The 24,689-nt window shown below is 41.3% G+C and overlaps 1 protein-coding gene across 1 annotated transcript in view; it reads left to right on the top strand.

Moving 5' to 3' along the window:
• Positions 1 to 24,689, top strand: part of LOC134342355 (ras-related GTP-binding protein D-like) — a 34,250-nt gene that overhangs the window by 3,087 nt on the left and 6,474 nt on the right. Inside the window, exons 2-4 of the mRNA XM_063040369.1 lie at positions 7,962 to 8,257; positions 14,948 to 15,147; positions 20,035 to 20,149. Of these exons, the coding sequence (XP_062896439.1) occupies positions 7,962 to 8,257; positions 14,948 to 15,147; positions 20,035 to 20,149 (611 nt within the window). The remainder of the gene's footprint in view (positions 1 to 7,961; positions 8,258 to 14,947; positions 15,148 to 20,034; positions 20,150 to 24,689) is intronic.

Here is a 24,689-nt window from a genome sequence, read left to right as displayed (position 1 = left end):
CTCTTCAACCTTTCTCTGTAACTCAGTTTCTCAAGTCCCGGCAACATCCTTGTAAACCTTCTCTGCACTCTTTCAACCTTATTTATATCCTTCCTGTAATTTGGTGACCAAAACTGTACACAATACTCCAAATTCAGCCTCACCAATGCCTTATACAACCTTGCCATAATATTCCAACTCTTACACTCAATACTTTGATTTATAAAGGCCAATGTACCAAAAGCTCTCTTTATGACCCTATCTACCTGTGACGCCACTTTTAGGGAATTTTGTATCTGTATTCCCAGATCCCTCTGTGCCTTACCATTTACCTTGTATGTTCTACCTTCCAAAGTGCAATACCTCACGCTTGTCTGTATTAAACTCCATCTGCCATTTTTCAGCCCATTTTTCCAGCTGGTCCAAATCCCTCTGCAAGCTTTGAAAATCTTCCTCACTGTCCACTACACCTCCAATCTTTGTATCATCAGCAAATTTGCTTATCCATTTTACCACATTATCATCTACATCATTGATATAGATGACAAATAACAATGGACCCAGCACTGATCCCTGTGGCACACCACTAGTCACAGGCCTCCACTCAGAGAAGCAATCCTCCACTACCACTCTCTGGTTTCTTCCATTGAGCCAATGTCTAAACCAATTTACTACCTCTCCATGTATACCTAGGGACTGAATCTTCCTAACTAACCTCCCATGCGGGACCTTATCAAAGGCCTTAATGAAGTCCATGTAGACAACATCCACTGCCTTCCCGTCATCCACTTCCCTGGTAACATCTTCGAAAAACTCTAATAGATTTGTTAAACATGACCTGCCACGCACAAAGCCATGTTGACTCTCCCTAATAAGTCCCTGTCTATCCAAATACTTGTAGATCCTATCTCTTAGTACTCCTTCCAATAATTTACCTACTACCGACGTCAAATTTACCGGCCTATAATTTCCCGGATTACTTCTAGAGCCTTTTTTAAACAACGAAACAACATGAGCTATCCTCCAATCCTCCGGCACCTCACCCGTACATATGACATTTTAAATATATCTGCCAGGGCCCCTGCAATTTCAACACTAGTCTCCTTCAAGGTCCGAGGGGTTCTGGGGATTTATCTACTCTGATTTGTCTCAAGATAACCCTTCCCTCTTACATAGCCCTCCATTTTTCTATCATCCATCTGCTTACCTAAGAGTTTTTAAAGTGGCCCTAATATATTTGCCTGTACCATTGACCTCTGCTGCTATTGTGAACCTTGTAGCCATGCATCAAGAACACACAGAAACAGTAGAAGGAAGGTACACCTCAGAAACAACACACTCACAACCCCTTTCTGCCCTATCCCTGAATGAGTCAGTATTTTCCACTTTGACTGCATTGGTCATCTGAGAAACAACAAACGAAGGGGAAGCATGTTGTCCTTAATTCCAACAGACTGTATAAGAAAGAAGGTTCCTTCATTAAATGCTTAGACCAAAAATGAACATCATACTTTAGTTGTGATCTCATTAGTGGCACGTGAAGCTGGAACAATGTTTTTGTGTTCTATACTTCCAATAAAGGCCACCATTCCATTAGTGCCCTAAACACTCAATATTGTTGTATTCTAACCTTTTATATTTTATGTGCTAGGAACTTTGTAATGTGACATTAACTTGTGGGTTGATTGGGGCACCTCTTTCAAGTCATTAATGTAGATGGTAAATAGTTAAGAAGAGTAAATAGTCAATATTGAATTGAATTGACTTTATTTATTACATCCTTCACATACATGAGGAGTAAAAATCTTTATGTTATGTCTCTGAATGTGCAAAGTGCAATTTTTAGTAATTTGTAATAAATAGTATGTACAACAGGACAGTCAATATAGCATAGAAATACAATTGTGTCAGCATGAATTATTCATTCTGATGGTCTGGTGGAAGAAGCTGTCCCAGAGCCTGTTGGTCCTGGCTTTTATGCTGTGGTACCGTTTCCCAGATGGTAGCAGCTGGAACAGTTTGTGGTTGGGGTGACTCAGGTCCCCAATGATCCTTTGGGCCCTTTTTACACACCTGTCTTTGTAAATGTCCTGAATAGTGGGAAGTTCACATCTACAGATGTGCTGGCTGTCCGCACCACTCTCTACAGAGTCCTGCGATTGAGGGGAGTAAGGGAGGGAGGGACTTTGTGTCATGCCATTTTTTTGTGTAAGAGCACTGACAGCAAACATTTCAGGACCAGTAAAATAAGCGTTTTTCTACTTGGCTAACTGGTCATTGCCTAGATGAACATTGAAAATTAGAATCAGGCCCAGTAATGTTAAGCTGTGGAAAGTTTTGGATTAGTTATGTTGCTTTAAGGCTGTTACCTACTTCAGTATTGTATTATGTGATTAACTGCTCTATGACTTTAGAAAGTTCCAGAAAGGTAGTCCATGGGTCCATTGAATAAAGAAGGAACCCTTTGTTTGCACTGCTGTGTCTTGTGTATATTTCTCTACACAGTTGGACAGTAGAAATCAACAGGTTATCACATACTCCTAGTAGAGAAACCTCAACTAGTTTATGGAATTTTGCAAATTCTGACAGAGAGCCAGATGTCTTACAACCACATGGCCATGGGAAGTAGAGGAGTGGCTACAGGCTTGCTTTGAGGACTGGGCTATGTTCAATGACTCACCAGAGGATCTGAATGAATATGTTACAGTCGTCACAGACTGTCTTTATAAAGACATTCGTAGACAAGTGTGTCCCCACAAAAATCATTCAGAGTCTTCCCTGGATGAACCAAGAGATTCGCAGTCTGCTAAGGGCCAGGTCAGTGGCGTTCAGGTCGGGGGCGATCAAGTAAAATCCAGGTACGGTCTCTGGAAAGCTATCTCACATGTGAAGTGGCAGTTCGGAACCAAACGTGAATCACTGAAGGATACTTGAATGCTGTCAACTCCTACAGAGTGAAACCAAGTGACGTATATGACAACACGTTTTCGCACCCAGATGACAACACGTATATGACAACACGTTTTCGCACCCAGATGAGTTCAATGCCTTTTTTGCTCACTTTGACTGTCAAAACATGGAGGCACCTTCATGAACTCCCAAGCTGCTGATAATCTGGTGATTTCAGTCTCTGAGGGTGACTTCAGAGCATCCTTCAGGAGGGTGAATCCACGGAAAGCATCTGGGGCATCTGGCGGAGTACTGAAGACCTGTGCTACTCAACTGGCTGGTGTGTTCACTGATATCTTTAATCCGAGAGACCCACCTGCTTCAAGCAGGCTGCAATTACACCAGTGCCCAAGAAGAACATGGTAATCTGTTTCGACTATTGCAACACACACAAGATGCTGGAGGAACTCTGCAGGGCGGGCAAAATCTATGGAGATAAATAAATAGTTGATGTTTTGGGCTGAGACCCTTCTTCAGGACTGAGAATGAAGGGGGAAGACACCAGAATAAAAAGGTAGGGGGAGGGAAAGGATGGCTGGAAGGTGATAGGTGAAACCAGATGGGTGGGAAAGATAACGGGCTGGAGAAGAAGGATTCTGCTAGGTTAGGAGAGTGGACCATGGGAGAAAAGGAAGGAGGAAGGGACTCGGGGAAGTCATAAGCAGGTGAGAAGAGGTAAAAGGCTAGAGTGCAGAGTAGATGTCTAGTAACGCCTAGATCCAGTGTGATGAAGTGCTATGAGAGGTTGGTGATGAAACATATCAATTCCTGTCTGAGGAGCACATTGGATCTGCTGAACTTTCCCACATCACAACAGATTAACATCAGATGCCAGTTTATTGGCTCTCCACTCAGCTCTGGAACATCTAGGCAGTGAAGATGCACATATCAGGATACTCCTTATCGACTACAGCTCTGTATTCAATACTATCATCCTCTCAAAGGTAATCAAAAAGCTCAGAGATCTAGACCTCAGTACCTCCTTGTCAACTTAATTCTTGATTTCCTCATTTACAGACTCCATTCAGTACAGATCTGCAACAACGTCTCCTTCACAATCACCATCAACACAGGTGCACCACTGGACTGTCTATTTAGCTCCCTGTTCTACCATAGCTCCCTATGGTTGTGAGGGAGAACAATGCTATATTGAAGTTTGCTGAGGACACCACTGTTATAGGCTGATTCAGAGGTGGTGCCTTATCAACATATAGGAGGGGGATTGAGAATCTGGCTGAGTGGTACCACAACAACAACCTCTCACTCCATGTCAGTAACACCAGGGAGCTGATTATTGACTACAGGAGGAAGAAACAAGAGGTCTATGAGACAGCAACTTTAAATTCCTTGGTGTTATCATTTCCAAGGATCTGTCCCAGGTCCAGCATGTTACTGCCATTACAGAGAAGGCACTGCTGCACTTTTACATTCTTAGAAGTTTGCGCAGATTCAGCATGTCATCTAAAACTTTGGACAAACATCTATAGACGCACTGTGGAGAGTATACTAACTGGTTGCACCACTGCCTGGTATGGGAACACTAATGCTCTTGAACAGAAAAAAAACTATAAAAAGTAGTGCAAACAGCCCAGTCCAGCACAGGTAAAGCCCTTCACATCACGGAGCACATTTACAGGGAGCACTGTCGAAGGAAATCGGCATCCATCATCAAATCATCAAGGACCCCCACCATCCGGGCCATGATCTCTTCTCACTCATTCCATCTGGGAGAAGGTACTGGAGTTGTCAAGTCCCACACTACCAGGTTCACAAACAGTTATTACCACTCAATCATCAGGCTCTTGAACCACAAGGATAATTTCACTTAAGTCCATTTGCCCTAGCACCTAACTGTTCCCACAATCTCTGGTCTCATTTTTAAGGACTTTACAACTCATGTTCTTGATATTTATTGCTTATTTATTTATTTTCTCTTTCTTTTCTTTTTGTATTTGCACAGTCTGGTCTCTCTGTCATGTGGAATTTTTCACTGATCTTGTTTAGTTTCTTTCTATTTACTATGAATGCCCACAAGAAAATGAATTTCAGGGTAGTATATGTATTTTGATAATAAATGTACTTTGAATTTGAACTTTGCTACGTGACTGGATTTCCTCTGTGCTCTGGTTTCCTCCCATATTCCAAAGGCATCCGATTAGGGTTAGTAAGTTGTGGGCATGCTATGTTGGCGCCAGAAATATGGCTACACTTGTGGGCTGACCCCAACACAATCCTCAGTCTGCGTTGGCATACGAAACAAGTCATTTCACTGTATGCTTCTATGTACACATGACAAATAAAGCTATAAAGCTAATCTTTATCTTTTCACATATTAATTTCACACAAGCACTTAGCAGCATTAGTCATAGTTATTAATTAGGAGCAGAAACCCAGGCTAATCTTTCCCTCCCTAGCTCAGACACATAAAGCTCCATCTCCACCCCAACTGAGATCAGCTAACTGAGCATTGACCATGAATCAAGCCTCAGCCATTCCTTATCTATGCAACAAAACCAAAGTGCATTTACCAAAAGAATATCAGGACAAACCAATACTGTACTGTGTACACCGGGTCCTTGGTCTGTGTAGGCTCAGTTTACGTTGACTGCAGAATCTGGTGCATTCTACAATTGACTCCATGCTTCCAATACAGGTAATCAGAATTCATACAAGTTATTGCCCTTGCAGAAATGAAAAAATATCTGCGAATGTGGGCTAAGGATGGAGTTGGCCATGATTACCTTCACTCAGTGCCTCACTCATGAGCTGGGATGTCCACACTGACGTTTAGAATGTTTTGCCAAGTCCAGCCCGAGGTTAAATGTGCATTTCAGAGAAAGAATCTTAAGAACTGGAAGGAATGTTTGGAGCATGCAAGACAAACTAATGGAAAATCAAGATGGGGAAGTTTTAATGGGGGGTGGGGAATTTCCAGAGCTTTGGGGAATTGGTGCTGCCTACAGATAAACACTGAGCTTAACTGAATAGGCCTGGACTCTTTCCATTTTGTGTTTTATATTCCGTGCTTTTCGCTTTTTTTTTGTTGCCAGTTGCGCGATTTGTTTTTCTTATACGTGGAGTGGGTTGATGTTTTTCTTTGAACAGGTTCCATGGTTTTCCTTGTTTCATGGCTATTGATGGGGAAGATCTCAGGGTTGTATACCACATACGTACTTTGATACTAAATGTACTTTGAATCTTTGAGCCTAGGACCTAGTTAGCTGAAAGTGCAATTGTTAATGGAGTAATTAAACGTAGAAACACACAAAGCCAGAAGTTTGATGACTTCGGTTGTTATAGGGCCAAAGCAGGTTCCAGTGATGTAGAAAACTGAAGCAGTGAAGGAATTTTAAAGAAAAAAAACATTTTATATTGGGGCTACCAAGCCTATATGCAATGCAACTATGAGTGAAGGAGGACGCTCCAGTTTAGGATTAAAGTAGCAGAATCTTAGATGATTTCAGGTTTATACAGGTTGTAGACTGGCCAAGAAAGCTTTGAAATATGTATACAGGTTCAGTTCTTAGTAAACAAGAGAAAATCTGCAGATGCTGGAAATCCAATCCATACACGCACAGACCCTTTAGAAGGGTCTCGGCTTGAAACGTTGATTGTACTCTTTTCCATAGACACTGCCTGGCCTGCTGAGTTCCTCCAGCATTTTGTGCGTACTGCTCAGTTCTTGGTCAAATTATTTAGCCATGCAGAAGATAAATGGGTGCCTAAGTGAAGTAGAAGAAGTCAAGCCCTTCAGCAGTATTAAATAGAAAAGAAATTGAATTTGAGTTTATTACTTACATTCTTCATACACATGAGAAGTAAAAATCTTTATGTTACATCTCTGTCTGAATGTGCAATGTGCAATTTATAGTAATTTATAATAAATAGTATGTACAAAGGACAGTCAATATAACATGCAGTAGGATAAAGGAGTTCTGTTGAACTGGAATTTGTAAAGAAAAATCCCTTCTAATTTTAAAACCATCATCAATATCATTCATGTCAGAACAGAAGCTCCCGACATATCTCCCATTTCTAACTGAATAAATCTCTAGGTCCAACTGAAGTCTCCTTTCAGGAGAAAAATACAGCTTTCAAGACAAGCCACTCATTATTATCATTTCAGCTCGTAATAACCAACTTGGGTGTCTTTCACACACATTGGTTGAATACCCAAGTTGGTGCGGTCTTTCATTGATTCTATTATGGTTAATATTCTATTATGGAGTTATTGAGTATGCCCACAAGAAAAATGAATTGCAAGGGTATATATTGTGACATATATGTACTCTGATAATAATTTTACTTTGAACTTTGAGATGTATAGTAGCTAGAAACAAACCCAGTTATTGATTGGAATCTTTAAGTACATTTATTCTGCCCTTCATGTCTAAGATTTGGAAGTGGTCTGATTACTAAACAAATTTTTGATCCATTGGTAATAATTCATGAAAAAATTTGTTTCACCCCCCCCGCCAAATATTTCACCTTTCATCTTTAAAAGGTGCTAAAAATAACCTGCTGCATGATTACACAAGCAATAGATGCTTTCTTAAAACTTCCCCAAGTGGCCATATTGAATGGTTGAGCCTAAATAATATGTATGAGCAGAATACTTTAACATGGGGCCATGGTAGAACCCATTCAATGGCCTCACATGACCACGTATTTTCATTGAGAAATACTGGGGGTTAGAACTGAGCAGCGTGCTCTACGTTACTGGTTCTTGGAGATAATAGCAAAGAGGAGGTTGAAATCCAATTTGCTGTGTTCTTCCAGAATCTCTGTAGGACAGAAACCTTGTGAGAAAGTACATGTTCCTGTGAATGGAAATGCATCAAGCTACAGCACTTAACCATGAGATACACTAAACATGCTGAGCACCTTTACCTGATTTTCATGTTCAAAGTTTCAGATTATTTGTAGAAAGTGGAGGAAGTTCAGAAGGAAGTGTGAGTACAGGGATAAGAATGCTATTGTTTGCTTACTCTCCCCTGCCTCTATGGATGACTTCTTCCCCTTTCTATTCTCAGTTTTGCACTTCAATGATGACTGCTGTATGGAGGTCAAACCCAGGATTCTCCTTATGGGATTAAGAAGAAGTGGCAAATCCTCCATTCAGAAAGTGGTCTTTCACAAAATGTCACCGAACGAGACACTCTTCTTAGAAAGTACCAACAAAATCTGCCGTGACGATATCTCCAATAGCTCTTTTGTCAGTTTTCAAATCTGGGATTTCCCTGGGCAGATCGACTTCTTCGACCCAACTTTTGATTATGAGATGATTTTCCGAGGAACAGGGGCCTTGATATTTGTGATTGACTCACAGGTAAGATACCCTGATCTTCACGCCAATATCAAATCTGATTTTGTTCTAATTTACACATTCCTGCTGAGAATTGTTGGGGTCAGGAAACAGGTACATTAAATACTTTCAGTGCAACAGTGCAGCAAATCTCAAATAGTGTATCAGATGCTGGGAAATTCCAATGAGCTTTTCTTTGTGGTTCTGCCTGAGATGTCTGGAATTGGGGAGGTCACGGGAAAGGGATGGCCTGTGATGAAGATCAGCTGCTAGAATTGCAGGAGGGAGGTAACAGACAGTTAGTAGTGCTTTTGGTTGGGTTGTAAGTTGCATCAACAATCAAAGTGGGTGCTGCATTTGGTGTTTGGGAGGTGGAACATCAATGGCCAGAATTGGTTTGGGGTATTAGGATTGCAGAGTTTGGGATTTGATAGTTTGATTTGCAGATTGGGGGATTGTTTTGGAGCGGATAAAGTAACTGGTTAATACAGGAAATTAAGGGGTGGAAGGAATTGAGAGTCAAAACCTTGGAAATAGTGATGTATTTTTTTTTTCTACTATTGGTGGGGGAAATGCAAGGGGATGTGCAGACAGTAAGTAATGTACAGACCTGAGTCATTTTCTCAGTCCTAGCCTGGGATTTTTTTGGTGAGTTTCCTTTTAAGTTATTCAGAAACACACTTCACAGGCACGTTGGCAAATTGCTTTTGCATGAATGGCTTGTGAACTGCACGGACCATTCACACACATTGGAACTCCTGGGAGAGGTGTCATCTGCAAGCAATGACAGTGAAACATAATGGAGCAATCACATGTAAGATGCAGAACATAAATTGAAGTCTGTGGTCCAAATATTCATTAAGACTGTGTTTTTCATTGCAAATGAATCAACAAGATGTGTAAATACATCATATTAGCTCATCGAATTTTTGGACATTCCAATATCTTAACTATTAAAGTTCAAAGTAAATTTATCATCACAGTACCAATACAGTATGTCACCATATACTACCCTGTGACCCATTTTTTTGCAGGTATTCACAGTAAATACAAAGACACACAATGGAATCCTTGAGACGCCGCACTTGACAGAAACAGATAAACAACCCATATGTAAGATAACAAACTGTGCAAGTACAAAAAGAAAAGGGTGGAGAAAAAGCAATAAATATCGAGAACACTAGTCTTTAAAATTGAGTTCATATATTGTTAAATCACTTCGGTGTTGGAGTGATTGAAGTTATCCCCTCTGGTTCAAGAGCCTGATGGTTGAGGGATAATTACTGTTCCTGAACCTGGTGGTGTGGGACTTGAGAGAGGTCCTTGATGATTGATGCTGCTTTCCTGCAATAGCACCCCTTGTAAATGTGCTTAATGGTGGGGAAGGCTTTAGCTGTGATAGACTGGGCTGCACCACTATGTTTTGCTTCTTTTGGTTCAAGGGTACTGATGTTCCTATACTAGACTGTGATGCAACCGATCAGTATATTCTCCACCATGCATCTGTAGAGGTTTGTCAAGTTTTACATGACGTGCCAAATCTGTGCAAACTTCTAAGAAAGTAGAGGTGCTGCTGTGCTTTCTTTGTAATGGTGGTTACATACTAGATCCAGGACAGATCCTCTGAATAACACCAAGGAAGTTAAAGTTGCTGACTCTCTCCACCACTGATTCCCTGATGAGGACTGGCTCCTGGACCTCCAGTTTCCTCCTCTTGTAGTCAATAATCAGCTGTTTGGTTTTGCTGACATTGAGTGAGAGGTTGTCGCTATGGCACCATTCAGCCAGAATCTCAATCTCCCTCTGTATGCTGATTAGTCACCACTATTGAATCGGCCTACAACAGTGGTGTCATCGGCATTGGAGCTGTGCTTAGCCTCAAAGTCATAAGTATAAAGCGAGCGGAGAGAGTCTCAAAGGAATTTCAGCAGATTTAGTCATAGTTACTAGTTTCTAAATCAGATTAGATTCTTGGGGGATGATTTTGAGCTTAGATGAGGGGATTTCTATGGAACAATGATAGAGTATACCTCACATGAGATTCCTTTTGACTATCTGTGATCAATTGACAAATATGTTCCTTTCTGTGTTTTCCACTTGTAGTCACAATTCGTTAATTTTTTTCACTTTTGATATCTACTAATCTTGTTGCTAATCGCTTAGGATATTAGGTTTTATATCTTTCTAATAAATTATCGACTTGCTTTACATTCCATAAAATATTCCTCCACTGAAAATTTTTTCTTTGTAATTAAACACCCAAATCATCATCACAGCTAAAGTCTTTCACGGAGTCATAGGGTCAAAGAACATTACAGCACAGAAACAGACCCTTTGGCCCATCTAGCCTGGGCAGAACCATTAATCTGCCTAGTCCCATTGACCTGCACACAGACCATGGCCCTCCATACCTATGGTATCCATGTACCTATCCAAATTTCTCTTTAAATGTTGAAATTGACCCTGTATCCAACACTTGTGTTGACAGTTCACCACCCTTAGAGTGAAAAGGTTCCCTCTCATGTTCCCCTTAAACATTTCACCTTTCATCCTTAACCCATGACCTCTAGTTGCAGTCTCACCCAAACTCAGTGGAAAAAGCCTGCTTGCATTTACCCTATCCATACCCCTCATAATTTTGTATACCTCTTTCAAATCTCCCCTCAATCTTCCACACTCTAGGAAATAAAGTCCTAACCTATTCAACCTTTCCGATAACTCAGGTTGTCTTGACTTGGCAACATTCTTGTAAAATTTCTCTGCATTCTTTCAATCTTATTTACATCTTTCCTGTAGGTAGGTGACCAAAATTGGATACAATACTCCAAATTAGGCCTCACCGTACAACTTGAACATAACATATCAACTTCATTGATTTATGAAGGCCAATGTGCCAACAGCTTTCTGTATGACTCTACCTATTGTGCCTCTTTCAAGGAATTATGGATCTGTATTTCCAGATCACTTTATTCTACCGCACTCCTCAGTGCCTTAACATACACTGGATAAGACCTACCCTGGTTGGTCCTGCTGAAGTGCAATACCTCACATTTGTCTGCATTAAATTCCATCTGATATTTTTCAGACCAGTTTTCCAGGCGGTCCACATCCCGCTGCAAGCTTTGATAGTCTTCCTCACTGTTCATTACACTCCCAATCTTGGCGTCATCCGTAAATTTGCTGATCCGGTTTTCCGCATCATCATGCAGATCATTGATATATTTGACAAACAGGTGTAAAACTGAATTAGCCACTTTGTCACGTATGTTCTGGTCATGTTCTTTGTTAAAATCTTTTTGGAAATCTTTATTTTCTACAATTTCTAAAGCTCTGAAAATTAATTTACAACCTAATACACTGACTGTTCTGTTTGGAATAGTTCCACATCATATTGAGGGTATTTTATCTTCAGACCAACATGTAATTGCATTTGTTACATTGTTGGCAAGAAGGGCTATTTTATTGAAATGGAAAGATACCTCTGTCCCTACATTAATTCAATGGTTTTCCCAAGTAATGTTATGTCTTAGTTTGGAAAAAATTAGAAGTAGAACTTTTGATCCTTGATTCGATTTTGAGAGAAGATGGGGCTCTTTTGCCAAATATTATCATTTAATTTGAATTAATTTATATGGTTTTTTTCCATTATCATTATTCTTTTTTGATAAGTTTTTTTTCAGCTTTATTAACTGTATATACAGGTATATCAATTTGTTGAAATCTTGTATCATTTTATAGCTGTAGAAGATTATGCATCAATTAAAAGATTTCAAAAAGGACATATTTGACAAACAACAATAGACCCAGCGCCGACCCCTGTGGCACACCACTAGTCACAGGCCTCCAGTCAGAAGGGCAACCATCTAATACCATTCTCTGGCTTGTGCTGCAAAGCTAATTTCTCAGCTAAGTTACTACCTCATCTTGAATTCCAAACGACTGAACTTTCTTGACCAACTTCTCATGCAGGACCTTGTCAAAGGCCCTGCTAAAGTCCATGTAGACAAAGTCCACAGTTTTGTTTTCATCAACTTTCCCGGTAACTTCCTCAAAAAACTCTAAGATTGTTTAGACATGGCCTATCATACACAAAGCCATATTGACTATCCCTAATCTTTCCCTGCCTATGCAAATACTTATAGATCCGGTCCCTTAGAATACCTTCCAATAACTTCCCACTACTGATGGCAGGCTCACCAGCCTGGCTTATTCTTAAATAATGGAACATTAGCTATCCTCCAATCCTCTGGCACCTCATCCGTGGCTCAGAATTTTTAAACTATCTCTACTAAAATCCCTGAAATTTCTGCACTAGCCTCCCACAATATCCAAGGAAACATCTTGTCAAGCCCTGGGGATTTTTACACACAATTTTCCTCAAGACAGCAAATACCTCCTCCTCTGTAACCTGTATAGGGCCAGTGACCTCGCTGCTGCATTGCCTCACATCTTTAGACCCTCTGTCCATCTCCTGAGTAAATCCATATGCAAAAAATCCATTTAAGATCTCCCCCATCTCTTGGCTCCATGCGTAGATTACCACTCTGATCTTCCAGAGTACCATTTTGTCCCTTGCTATCCTTTTGCTCTTAATATATCTATAGAAGCTCTTTGGATTCCCCTTCACCTTGTCTGCTACTTCATGCCTTCTTTTAGCCTCCCTGATTTTCTTCTTAAGTGTTCTCTTCAATTTCTTATCCTCCTCAAGTCCCTCACGTCGTGTGAGTAAGCCTCAACAGCAGGTTCAGAAACAGTTATTACCCCTCAACCATCAGGCTCTTGAATGAAAGCGGATAACTTCTCTCAAATTCAGGTGCCCCATCGAAATGTTCCCACAACCTATGGATTAACTTTCATGTTCTCTTCACCTCATGTTCTTAATATTTGTTGCTTATTTATTTATTATTATTCTTTCTTTCTTTTTGTATTTGCACAGTTTTGTTGGCTTTTGCACATTGGTTGAATGCCCAAGTTGGTGCAGTCTTTCATTATTATTATTTATTGCATATGTCTGCAAGAAAATGAATCTCAGGGCTGTATATGGTGACATATATGTACTTCGTTCCTACCTGCCTATACCTGCTATGTATCTCCTTTACTTAACCAGGGTTTCAATATCTCTCAAAACCAAGTTCCTTAAACTTATTATTCTTACCTTTTAATCTTCCAGGAACATACAAACACTGTACTCGTAAAGTTTCACTTTCCAAGAGCACCTTAGCCAGAAAACAACCTGTCCCGATCCACACTTGCTAATACCATCAAAATCCTTGCACAAACTTCTGTCACCTGCCCTGTCTCATTCCCTAATAGGAGATCAAATATTGTACACTCTTGTTGGGATCTCTATGCACTGATTAAGGAAACTTCCTTGAACACTTTTGACAAACTTTCTATCCCATATAGTCCTTTTACAGTATGGGAGTCCCAGTCAGAATGTGGACAGTTAAATTCACCTACTATTACAACCTTATGTTTCTTCCAACAGTCTGTGATCTCTCTACAAATTTGCTCCTCTAAATCCTACAGACTGTGGGGTGGTGTATAATATAATCCTGTTAATGTGGTCATACAGTACAGTGAAAAGGACTTAAGCACTATAGCTAAAATATGGGTGTGTGCCTAAGACTTTTGCACAGTACCGTAAACTGTTTTTTCTGTGTGGATTAATTTTGATTTGATTTGAAACACATGGTGGAAAGACATCCATCTCCATCCTCTCTTTATTTTCTCTTGGAACAGCAATATCTGTGAGATGAGTTTTTGTTAATATTGGTAAACATTTAGTATATACAATACTGTGTCAATGTCTCAGGCACCCTATCTATATATATATGTGACTATGACATATGAGACTAAGAGCAAAAGGATAGCAAGGGACAAAATAGTCATCTGAAAGATCAGAGTGGTAATCTGTGCGTGCAGCCAAAAGTTGGGGGAGACCTTAACTGATAAGTTTGTGAAGATTCGCAATGACACCTTAAACTTTGACAAATTCCCATAGATGTGTGGTGGAGAGTATATTGACTGGTTGCATCATAGCCTGATATGGAAAGACCAATGCCCTTGTACGGAAAAGCTGACAAAAAGTAGTGGATACGGCCAGTTCATCATAGGTAAAGCCCACCCCACCATTGAGTACATCTACACACAGCACTGGCACAGGAAAGCAGCGTCCATTATCTAGGACCCCCACCATCCAGACCATGCTCTCTTCTCACTGCGGTCATCAGAAAGAAGGTACAAGAGCCTCAGCACCCACCTCACCACGTTCAGGAACAAGTACTATCCCTCAACCATCAGGCTCTTGAACCAGAGGAGATAACTTCACTCAACATGATACGTCCCATCACTGAACTGTTCCCACAACCTATGGACTCACTTTCAAGGATCTTTCATCTTATGTTCTCAATATTTATTGTTTTTTTTATTATTATTTATTTTTAATATTTGTACAGTTTGTTGTCTTGCACACTGGTTGTTTGTCTATCCTATTGGGTGCTGTATTTCATTGATTCTATTGTGTTTCTAGTATATACTGTGAGTGCCGACAAGAAAATGAATCTCATATGGTGACATGTATGTACTTTGATAACAAATTTACTTTGAACTTTATACAAACATCCAGATGAGGAGGAAATTGGCCTACTGTAGTAATTCTGTTTTATCCTTAAGTACACATTCTGAAATATTTTTTTCTTTGATGAAATTCAGGATGATTATATGGAAGCCTTGGCCAGACTGCATCTTACTGTATCCAGGGCATACAAAGTGAACAAAGAGATCAATTTTGAAGTTTTCATTCATAAAGTAGATGGTTTATCTGATGACCACAAGATAGAAACGCAGAGAGATATCCACCAACGAGCAAATGACGACCTTGCGGATGCTGGTTTGGAAAAAATTCATCTCAGGTGAGAATCCCCTGAAAGTATAATTCCTGCTATGCACTGAATGCCTCTATTCTGGCAATGAACTTCGGTAATGCAAAATGTATCTTGTGTAAAAGTACTGATTTAATCTAGTTCTGTATCATGTATGTATTGTGCAATTTTCAGACCCTACATCGGTTTTCAATCAGATTTGCATTGTCAAACTTTCAGCGATTATACATGGGTGTTCATTGAAAAGTGTGTAAAATAGAAAGGTAAGTATTTTAGGTCAACCACTTTTGTTGCTATTGCAGTACTCTCATAAGAGGAGCCTATTGCTCCTCTATTGCATTTGTTGGTAAATTCAGGAAACAACATTATTCAAATGCCAGAAAATTTCTTCATACGGGAAGCCATTTGAGAATAATTGAATGAATTCCTTGGAATTAAAAGAAATTGGAACTTTTCTGTACCTCACTAAAACATGCATATTTCTGATTCTTCAGAGAAAGCAGAGGATTATTACCATTATCATCACTAAGGAGATGTCCTCCTTCTTCAAAGAAAGGGGCTTCCCTTCTTCCACCATCCTGTTACTTGTTAAAATGCTATCCCCTTCTCTCAGTTCCTCCATCTTCGTCACATCTGCTCTTGAGGTGAGGCTTTTCATTTCAGAACTAAGAAGATGTCCTTCTTCAAAGAAAGGGGCTTTCCTTCCTCCACCATCAACGCCGCCCTCAACCATACCTCTTCCATTTCGCACACATCTGCCCTCAACCCATCCTCCTATCACCCCAACAGGGGTAGGGTTCCTCTTGTCCTAACTTACCACCCCACTTGGTCTCTGAACCCAAATCCATCAAAAACTCAAGCGTGTGCATTCCACCTGAGGAATCGAGAATCAGTTCGGAAACTTGAGATCTTCTGGTGTGGAAAGGAGCTCGAACACCATCCGACTCCAATTTCTGGGCGTGACACTGGATAGGACGCTCTCATTTGCCACCCACATCCAAAAACTCCAAGGGAAAGTTGGCTCTCACAATTCTCTCTTGAAAAAATTAGCAGGCACGAAATGGAGAGCTAATGTTCACACACTTAGATCAACTGCCCTAGCACTCTGCTATGCACCTGCAGAATACTGTGCACCTGTGTGGGGCAGATCAGCCCATGCAAAGAAAATAGACCCATTGCTTAACAAAGCCTGCTGAATAATCACGGGCACACTGCGCCCCACACCCACTAACATCATTTACAGACTTGCGGGCATTGATCCCCCAAAGATCCGGAGACACACTACAACAAAAATTGAAAAAGGTAAATAGAACTTGGATCCACTTCACCCACTACATCATCATGTGCCAGTTTCCAACAGCCTAAGATCGAGGAAAAGGTTTGCTACAGTGGAGGAACTACCGCACGGAACATCCCCCCAAACATACAGGATTGACCTCTGCCATCAAACAGAAGCCAGAACCCCACCAAACAATACAGTGCAAGATCCCACAGAAATGTTGCCAGATGGGGCACTGCTTGACAGAGTGAGAGCGGGAGTTTGTAGGACGGGAGACAATATGGTGAAGTGGGGTTTAAAGAGCAGCGAATCCTGTGAGTGTGGCGAAAGGGTGCAGGACATTGAATACGTTCTGTGCAACTGCCCACCCTCACCTGGTTTAGCTGACACTGACCTGCTCAACATCAACCAAACAACACTAGAGTGGCTGGCTGTCTGGTGTGACAAGCTATGATGATGACCACCCCACCAGCCTCCATGTCCAGCACATAATTCTCCGTAACTTCCCCCATCTCCAATGGGATCCCACCACCAAGCACATCTTCTCCTCCCCCCCCCTTTGCGTTCCACAGGGATTGCTCCCTAAGCAACTCCCTTGTCCGTTTGTCCCTCCCCACTGATCCCCCTCCTGGCACTTATCCTTGCAAGTGGAACAAGTACTACACTTGCCCCTACACCTCCTCCCTCACTTCCATTCAGGGCCCCAAACAATCCTTCCAGGTGAGATGACACTTCACCTGTGAGTCTGTTGGAGTCATCTACTGTATCCTGGTGTGGCCTCCAGTATATCGGTGAGACCCGAAGTAGATTGGGAGACCTCTTTGCCGAGCACCTACGCTCCATCCGTCAGAAAAAGTGGGATATTCCACCCATTTTAATTCTACTTCCCATTCCCATTCTGACATGTCAGTCCATGGTCTTTTCTACAGTCACAATGAGGCCACACTCAGGTTGGAGGAACAACACAACACCTTGTATTCCGCCTGGGTAGACTCCAGCCTGATAGCATGAACATCAATTTCTTGAACTTCCGGTAATGACCAACCCACACCGCCCCCTTCACCATTCCCCATTCCAATTTCCCTCTCACCTTACCTCCTTACCTGCCCATCACCTCCCTCTGGTGCTCCTCCCCCTTTTCTTTCTTCCATGGCTTTCTGTCTTCTCCAATCAGATTCCCCCTTCTCCAGCCCTGTATCCCTTTCACCAATCAACTTCCCAGCTCTTTACTTCATCCCTCCTCCCTCCCGGTTTCTCCAATCACCTTGTGTTTCTTCCTCCCCTCCCCCCCCACCCTGTTCCGCTGACTCCTCGTTTCTTTTCTCCAGTCCTGATGAAGGGTCTCGGCACGAAACATCAACTATTTACTCTCTTCCATGGATGCTGCCTGGCCTGCTGAGTTCCTCCAGAGTTTTGTGTGTGTTGCAGAGGATTATTGCACAGAATTGGAGCGTAGGTCTTTTCACAGATGAATCATGTTAAGGCAGGCAAGGCTAATCTGTTGATTGGAGAGCATGACTTCCTAGTTCTGAGTGATATTTGTGTCATGCTGAAATGCCAGAAGCTTAAAATACATAAAATGCCATTCTGGAACCGAAGGTCTCAAATAGAAGGAAATTGCTAAAGTGTTGTACCAATTCATTGGATATAAGAGAATTTCCTTGAGAGTTCAACCAGGCTAAAAAAGTTTATCATTCGGCTTGCAGTACCAGAATAAAACAGGAAACAAAATGGCGGTTTTCTATCCCTCTCAGGCAAATAACAGGGGAGTAATTGGATATTGTTTACTTAGATTTTCAAAAGGCCTTTGACAAGGTGCCACACATGAGATTACTAAACAAGATAGAGCCCATTGTATTAAGGGAAAGATTAAAAAAATTGGCTGACTGCTGGAGGGAAAGAGTGGGAGTATAGGGGGACTTTTCTGGTTGACTGCCGGTGACTAGTGGCGTTCTGCAAGGGTCGGTGTTGGGGCCATTTCTTTTCATGTTGTATGTCAGTGATTTGGAACACACAACTGATGGCTTTGTGGCCAAGTTTGTGGACAATATGTAGATAGGTGGAGGGACACGAATGTTGAGGATGCAGGGAGTCTGGAGAAGGACTTGGACAGATCAGGAGAATGGGCAAAGAAGCGGAAGATGGAATATCATGTAGGGAAGTGTATGGTCATGCACTTTGGTAGAAGAAATAAAGGTGTAGACAATTTTCTGCACTGGGAGAAAATTCAGAAATCAACAGCTGCAAAGGGACTTGTGAGTCCTTGTGCAGGATCCCTTACGGTTAGCTTGCAGGTTGAGTTGGTGGTAAGGAAGGTAAATGCAATGTTAGCGTTCATTTCAAGAAGAGTAGAATATAAGAGCAACCATGTAATGCTGAGATTTTATAAGATATTGGTTAGATTGCACTTGGGGTATTGTTAGCATTTTTAGGCCCCTTATCTAAGAAAGTATGTGCTGGCGTTGGAGAGGGTCTAGAGGAGGTTCAGTGAAAATAGAAGGTTAATGTATGAGCTCTGGGCCTGTACTCATTGGAGTTTAGAAGAATGCGGGTGGGATCTCATTGAAACTTATCAAATATTGAAAGGCCTGTGGAGAGGATGTTTCCTACATTTGGGGACTCTAGTACCAGAGAGTACAGCCTCAGAATGGAGGGATGTCCATGTAGAACAGAGATGAGGAGGAACCTTTTTAGCTAGAGGGTGGTGAATCTGTGGAATTCATTGCCACAAATATGTGTGGAGGCCAAGTCATTGGGTATATTTAAAGGAGAGGTTGATAGGTTCTGATGAATTAGGGCATCAAAGATTACAGGGAGAAGATAGGAGAATGACTTTGAGAAGGATAATAGTGGAATTTGAATGGCAAATAGCCTAATTCTGTTCCCATGATTTACTGTTCTATGGTCTCACCAGCAGAGGCATATGATTCTTTTTCAATGGGAATACTAGCTCACCAAAAACATTCCTGTGTCCCTGACCCTGTAAGATCCACTGGAGCTGGGGTTAAATGAGAACTCCGTCCTACAACAGGTACAGTAAAATCACAAATATGCCTGCAGGCATATAAACTAACATTTATGCATGCGACGCAATAAATGAAATAAAACTGGAAGGTGTATTTCAATGAAATTTTATAAGCTGGGAAAAGGAAATGAAACAGTTGAAATTTCCATCTGATGCTGTGTAATATACCTACTTTATCCTGGCTGTCTCAAATTATAAATCTGTGGAAAGGATTTGTAAATTAAGATTAAGATTAACATGTTCTCCATAACCCTCAACTACCAGGTCTAGCACTACAATGAGTAATGATGTGAGGGAAATATAAGGAGTATTTCTCCAACAACCTTGTGTAAGAAACCATTTGCTTTGATCCCATTATGATTTTTGGTGTTAAGAAGATTATCAATGATGATACTGCTTCAGATTGACAGTGGGCTCTGAAGGATGTCTTTAAAGTTGAGTGCAGTGGAAGAAATTATCTTGATGTTCCCACGATAAACTGTAAGATTCTCACTGGATTCCATATGTTCATAATAGCATTGATTTTTTTCTCTGCATTCTGCATAACTTAATATGCTTTTTAAAGAGGTTAACAATATCTAGTCATTAACAATAGTTCTTTTATTTCTCACAGTTTCTATTTGACAAGTATTTATGACCATTCAATATTTGAAGCATTTAGCAAAGTGGTGCAGAAACTGATTCCTCAGCTTCCAACCTTAGAGAATCTATTAAACATCTTTATCTCAGTAAGTTCTATTTCTTAACTATTGTAGCTATTAGGCTAGCAAAATCACGTTGGTGTATTTTTAAATAAGCTTGTTTTAGAACATTCCTCTAAGTTTGATTTAATGGTTAAAGCTGCAATTATCTTGTCGAAAACTTCCTACACTTTGAGAATGGCAACATGTAATGATGATATGAAAATTAAAACAAACTACAGATGCTAGAAATCTAAAGTAAAAACAGAAAATTGTGGAATTACTCTGCAGAAGAGTTTGTACCTGTTCAAAGAGAAGCAGGGTTAATGTCTAGATTGAAGATCCTTTGTCAGGATTGGGAAGGAGTGAAAAGAAATTTACTGTACCAAGAGAGCGCAGATGTCTCTGTTAGAGTAAAGCTGAGGTGACCATAGTGATATTGTGAACAAGGCTATTTTGCCAATGAATGAGTGGAAGTAGTTGTAAAGTGCAAACAGAAATTAATAATACAGCCTAGGTGTTGAAGTACGGACCATGAAGGCAAGACCAGCAAATTAGGCTAGCCATGTCCTCCTTCACTTTCACAGGCGGGAAAAGAACAAGCTAAGCCAATATCACAGATGGACAACTGATACAGATGAATCAAGTAACCTGAATTATTGAGTTCAGAAAGCTGCAACGTGCCTTGATAAAGATGAAGGAAGTTCCCCAAGCTTGTGTTGGGCCTCGTGGTAACACTGCAGGAGGCCACAGTCCGATGGATCAGAATGGGCACGGGATACAGAATTAAAGTGAAGGGCAACAGGAAGCTATTTGGTTATTATACTTCACACAACCATACTAAAGTTGATTATTTAGGAAATCAATCTGGAAGATAACTACACTATAAATGTGATTGATTTAATGCACATAATTTTAATGTAACTATTCTCCATTCAAATCTATCCTGAAGAAATGTAAGACTTATTGGGAGAAGTTGCAAGACTCAGCAATCAGAATACATTCAAGTAACACACACAAAATGCTGGAGGAACTCAGCAGGCCAGGCAGCATCTATGAAAAAAAGCCTGGCCTGCTGAGTTCCTCTTCATTTTGTGTGTGTTACTTGGATTTCCAGCATCTGCAGATTTTGCCTTGTTTGTGTTCAGAATACATTCACTTTGTTTGCTGTTCAAGTATCTGTTCAGTGCAAGTTCAGTCATATGTTCTACCCCCTCTGCCTCCAAATGAGCTGTTGTCAATGACAGACTGAGGATATCAAAGAACGGACAAAGCACCTCCACTCCATCTACCTTGTTGCACCACTGCAGAATACACTGCACAACAGAATACTGTAAAAGGAAATGTCATTAGCTAATCTGCTGCAAAGAATCATTCTTTTCGAAAGTTAGGATATACATCTGCTGCTGAGTTTAAATATGTTATTGAAATAATTAAATACTTAAAAAATAAATCTGTTTTTCTTAGTAGACAGGTAACACTCAGTTGATTTTCTAGGCATGATAATGGAAAGTTAATCTTATGTTTTTTCCTTCAGTCCTGTATAACAAGGACATTCAGGTAATGATCTGAATAGATTAAGTTCAAAGTTGCTTTTGGAAAGGAAGACAGCATATTTAAAATTGCAAGAGATTGTTATATTTAATTATAGTCATATCATGTTTTAATTGTTAGAAACAACATATCAGTTCTGCCTCAGTCACATTATAAACCATCTAATTCTAGCCATTTTAAATTAAAATTCACTAGATTATTATTTAGGTCACATTCCATGTGGTCCCTAGGATCTAAACTGCAATGAGTGAAAATGAATATCTGACCAGTTCTAGGGCTAACTGCATAATCAAGGACTGCGCAAATCATAATATGAGTTTATAATCTCAGTTTATTTTACAGTTTGATAGTGACCTAATATGACAAAATTGTTTGAGTTAAAAAGATTTGATAGCATATTGGTGATGTTAAAGCACTAGTAAATTCAAGGCTTTGATGATCCACAGAAATAAAATCAAAGCTCAAAGTAAATTTATTATGCAAGTTCATCTGTGTCACCATATACAACTCTGAGATTCATTTTTTGCAGGCATACTCAGTAAATCCACAATAGAATTGGGGTGGCATGGGAGCACAGTGGTTAGCACAATGCTTTACTGTACAGGCGACCCGGGTTCAATTGCCTATGAGGAGTTTGTCTGTTCTCCCCATGACTGCGTGGGTTTCCTCCCACAATCCAAAGATATACCGGTTGGTAGGTTAATTGGTTATTGTACATTGTCCCATGATTAGGCTAGGATTAAATTGGGGATTGCTGGGGGCATAGCTCAAGGGGCTGGAAGGGCCTACTTCATGCTGTATCTCAACAAATAAATAAATAAAAGAATAGCCGTAACAGAATCAATCCATAAACACGAGGAATTCTGCAGATGCTGGAAATTCAAGCAACACACAGCAAATTTGCTGGTGAACGCAGCAGGCCAGGCAGCATCTCTAGGAAGAGGTACAGTTGACGTTTTGGGCCGAGACCCTTCGTCAGGACTAACTGAAGGAAGAGCTAGTAAGAGATTTGAAAGTGGGAGGGGAAGGGAGAGATCCGAAATGATAGGAGAAGACAGGAGGGGAAGGGATGGAGCCGAGAGCTGGACAGGTGATTGGCAAAAGGGATATGAGAGGATCATGGGACAGGAGGCCCAGGGAGAAGGAAAAGGGGGAGGGGGGGAAACCCAGAGGATGGGCAAGGGGTATAGTCAGAGGGACAGAGGGAGAAAAAGGAGAGAGAGAGAAAGAATGTGTGTATATAAATAAATAACGGATGGGGTACGAGGGGGAGGTGGGGCATTAGCGGAAGTTAGAGAAGTCAATGTTCATGCCATCAGGTTGGAGTCTACCCAGACGGAATATAAGGTGTTGTTCCTTCAACCTGAGTGTGGCTTCATCTTTACAGTAGAGGAGGCCGTGGATAGACATGTCAGAATGGGAATGGGATGTGGAATTAAAATGTGTGGCCACTGGGAGATCCTGCTTTCTCTGGCAGACAGAGCGTAGGTGTTCAGCAAAGCGGTCTCCCAGTCTGCGTCAGGTCTCGCCAATATATAGAAGGCCACATCGGGAGCACCGGGCGCAGTATATCACCCCAGCTGACTCACAGGTGAAGTGTTGCCTCACCAGGAAGGACTGTCTGGGGCCCTGAATAGTGGTAAGGGAAGAAGTGTAAGGGCATGTGCAGCACTTGCTCCGCTTACAAGGATAAGTGCCAGGAGGGAGATCAGTGGGGAGGGATGGGGGGGATGAATGGACAAGGTAGTCACGTAGGGAGCGATCCCTGCGGAAAGCGGGGGGGGGGGAAGGAAAGATGTGCTTAGTGGTGGGATCCCGTTGGAGGTGGCGGAAGTTACGGAGAATAATATGTTGGACCTGGAGGACCAGGGGAACCCTATTCCTAGTGGGGTGATGGGAGGATGGAGTGAGAGCAGATGTGCGTGAAATGGGGGAGATGCGTTTGAGAGCAGAGTTGATGGTGGAGGAAGGGAAGCCCCTTTCTTGAAAAAAGGACATCTCCCTCGTCCTGGAATGAAAAGCCTCATCCTGAGAGCAGATGCGGCAGAGACGGAGGAATTGCGAGAAGGGGATGGCATTTTTGCAAGAGACAGGGTGAGAAGAGGAATAATCCAGATAGCTGTGAGAGTCAGTAGGCTTAGAGTAGACATCAGTAGATAAGCTGTCTCCAGAGATTGAGACAAAGATCTTGAAAGAGGAGATAGGTGTTAGAAATGGACCAGGTAAACTTGAGGGCAGGTTGAAAGTTGGAGGCAAAGTTAATGAAGTCAACAAGCTCAGCATGCGTGCAGGAAGCAGCGCCAATGCAGTCGTCGATGTAGCAACGGAAAAGTGGGGGACAGACACCAGAATAGGTGTGGAACATAGATTGTTCCACAAAGCCAACAAAAAGACAGGCATAGCTAGGACCCATATGGGTGCCCATGGCTACACCTTTAGTTTGGAGGAAGTGGGATCCCTTTGTTTCAAGAGTTGAACCTGATGGTTGAGGGGTAGTAACTGTTTTGAAACATGGTGGTGTGAATCCTGAGGCTTCTGTATCTTCTCCCTGATGGCAGCAATGAGAAGAGAGCACATCTTGGGTGGTAGGGAACCCTGATGATGGATGCTGCCTTCCTGTGACAAGGTTTAATGTGGATGTGCTCAATGGTGAGGAGGACTTTATCGATGATGGAGTGGACCGTATCCACTACTTTCTATAGGACTTTCCATTCAAGAGCACTGGTGCTTCCCTAACAGGCTGTGATACTCTCCACTACACATCTATAGAAGTTTGCTGAAGATTCAGATGTCATGCCAAACAAGTAGAAGCGCTGTTATGCTTTTCTCGTAATTGCGCACGTGCTGGGCATAGGACAGGTCCTCCAAAATTCAAATCCTATCACAGCAGCTGGGAAATATAACTTTGTTTAAAGTAAAAAGCTGATAACAGAAATGAAACCATGAAACTACTAGCTTGTTAATACAATCATTTCAATCACTAAGGTTTTTGTGATACTAGAAAACAGGTTTAACATTTAAAAATCCACAGAAA

The sequence above is a fragment of the Mobula hypostoma genome, chromosome 2, assembly GCF_963921235.1.
Source record: "Mobula hypostoma chromosome 2, sMobHyp1.1, whole genome shotgun sequence".
Classification (NCBI taxonomy): domain Eukaryota; kingdom Metazoa; phylum Chordata; class Chondrichthyes; order Myliobatiformes; family Myliobatidae; genus Mobula; species Mobula hypostoma.
This window is presented reverse-complemented; position numbering and strand designations above follow the sequence as displayed.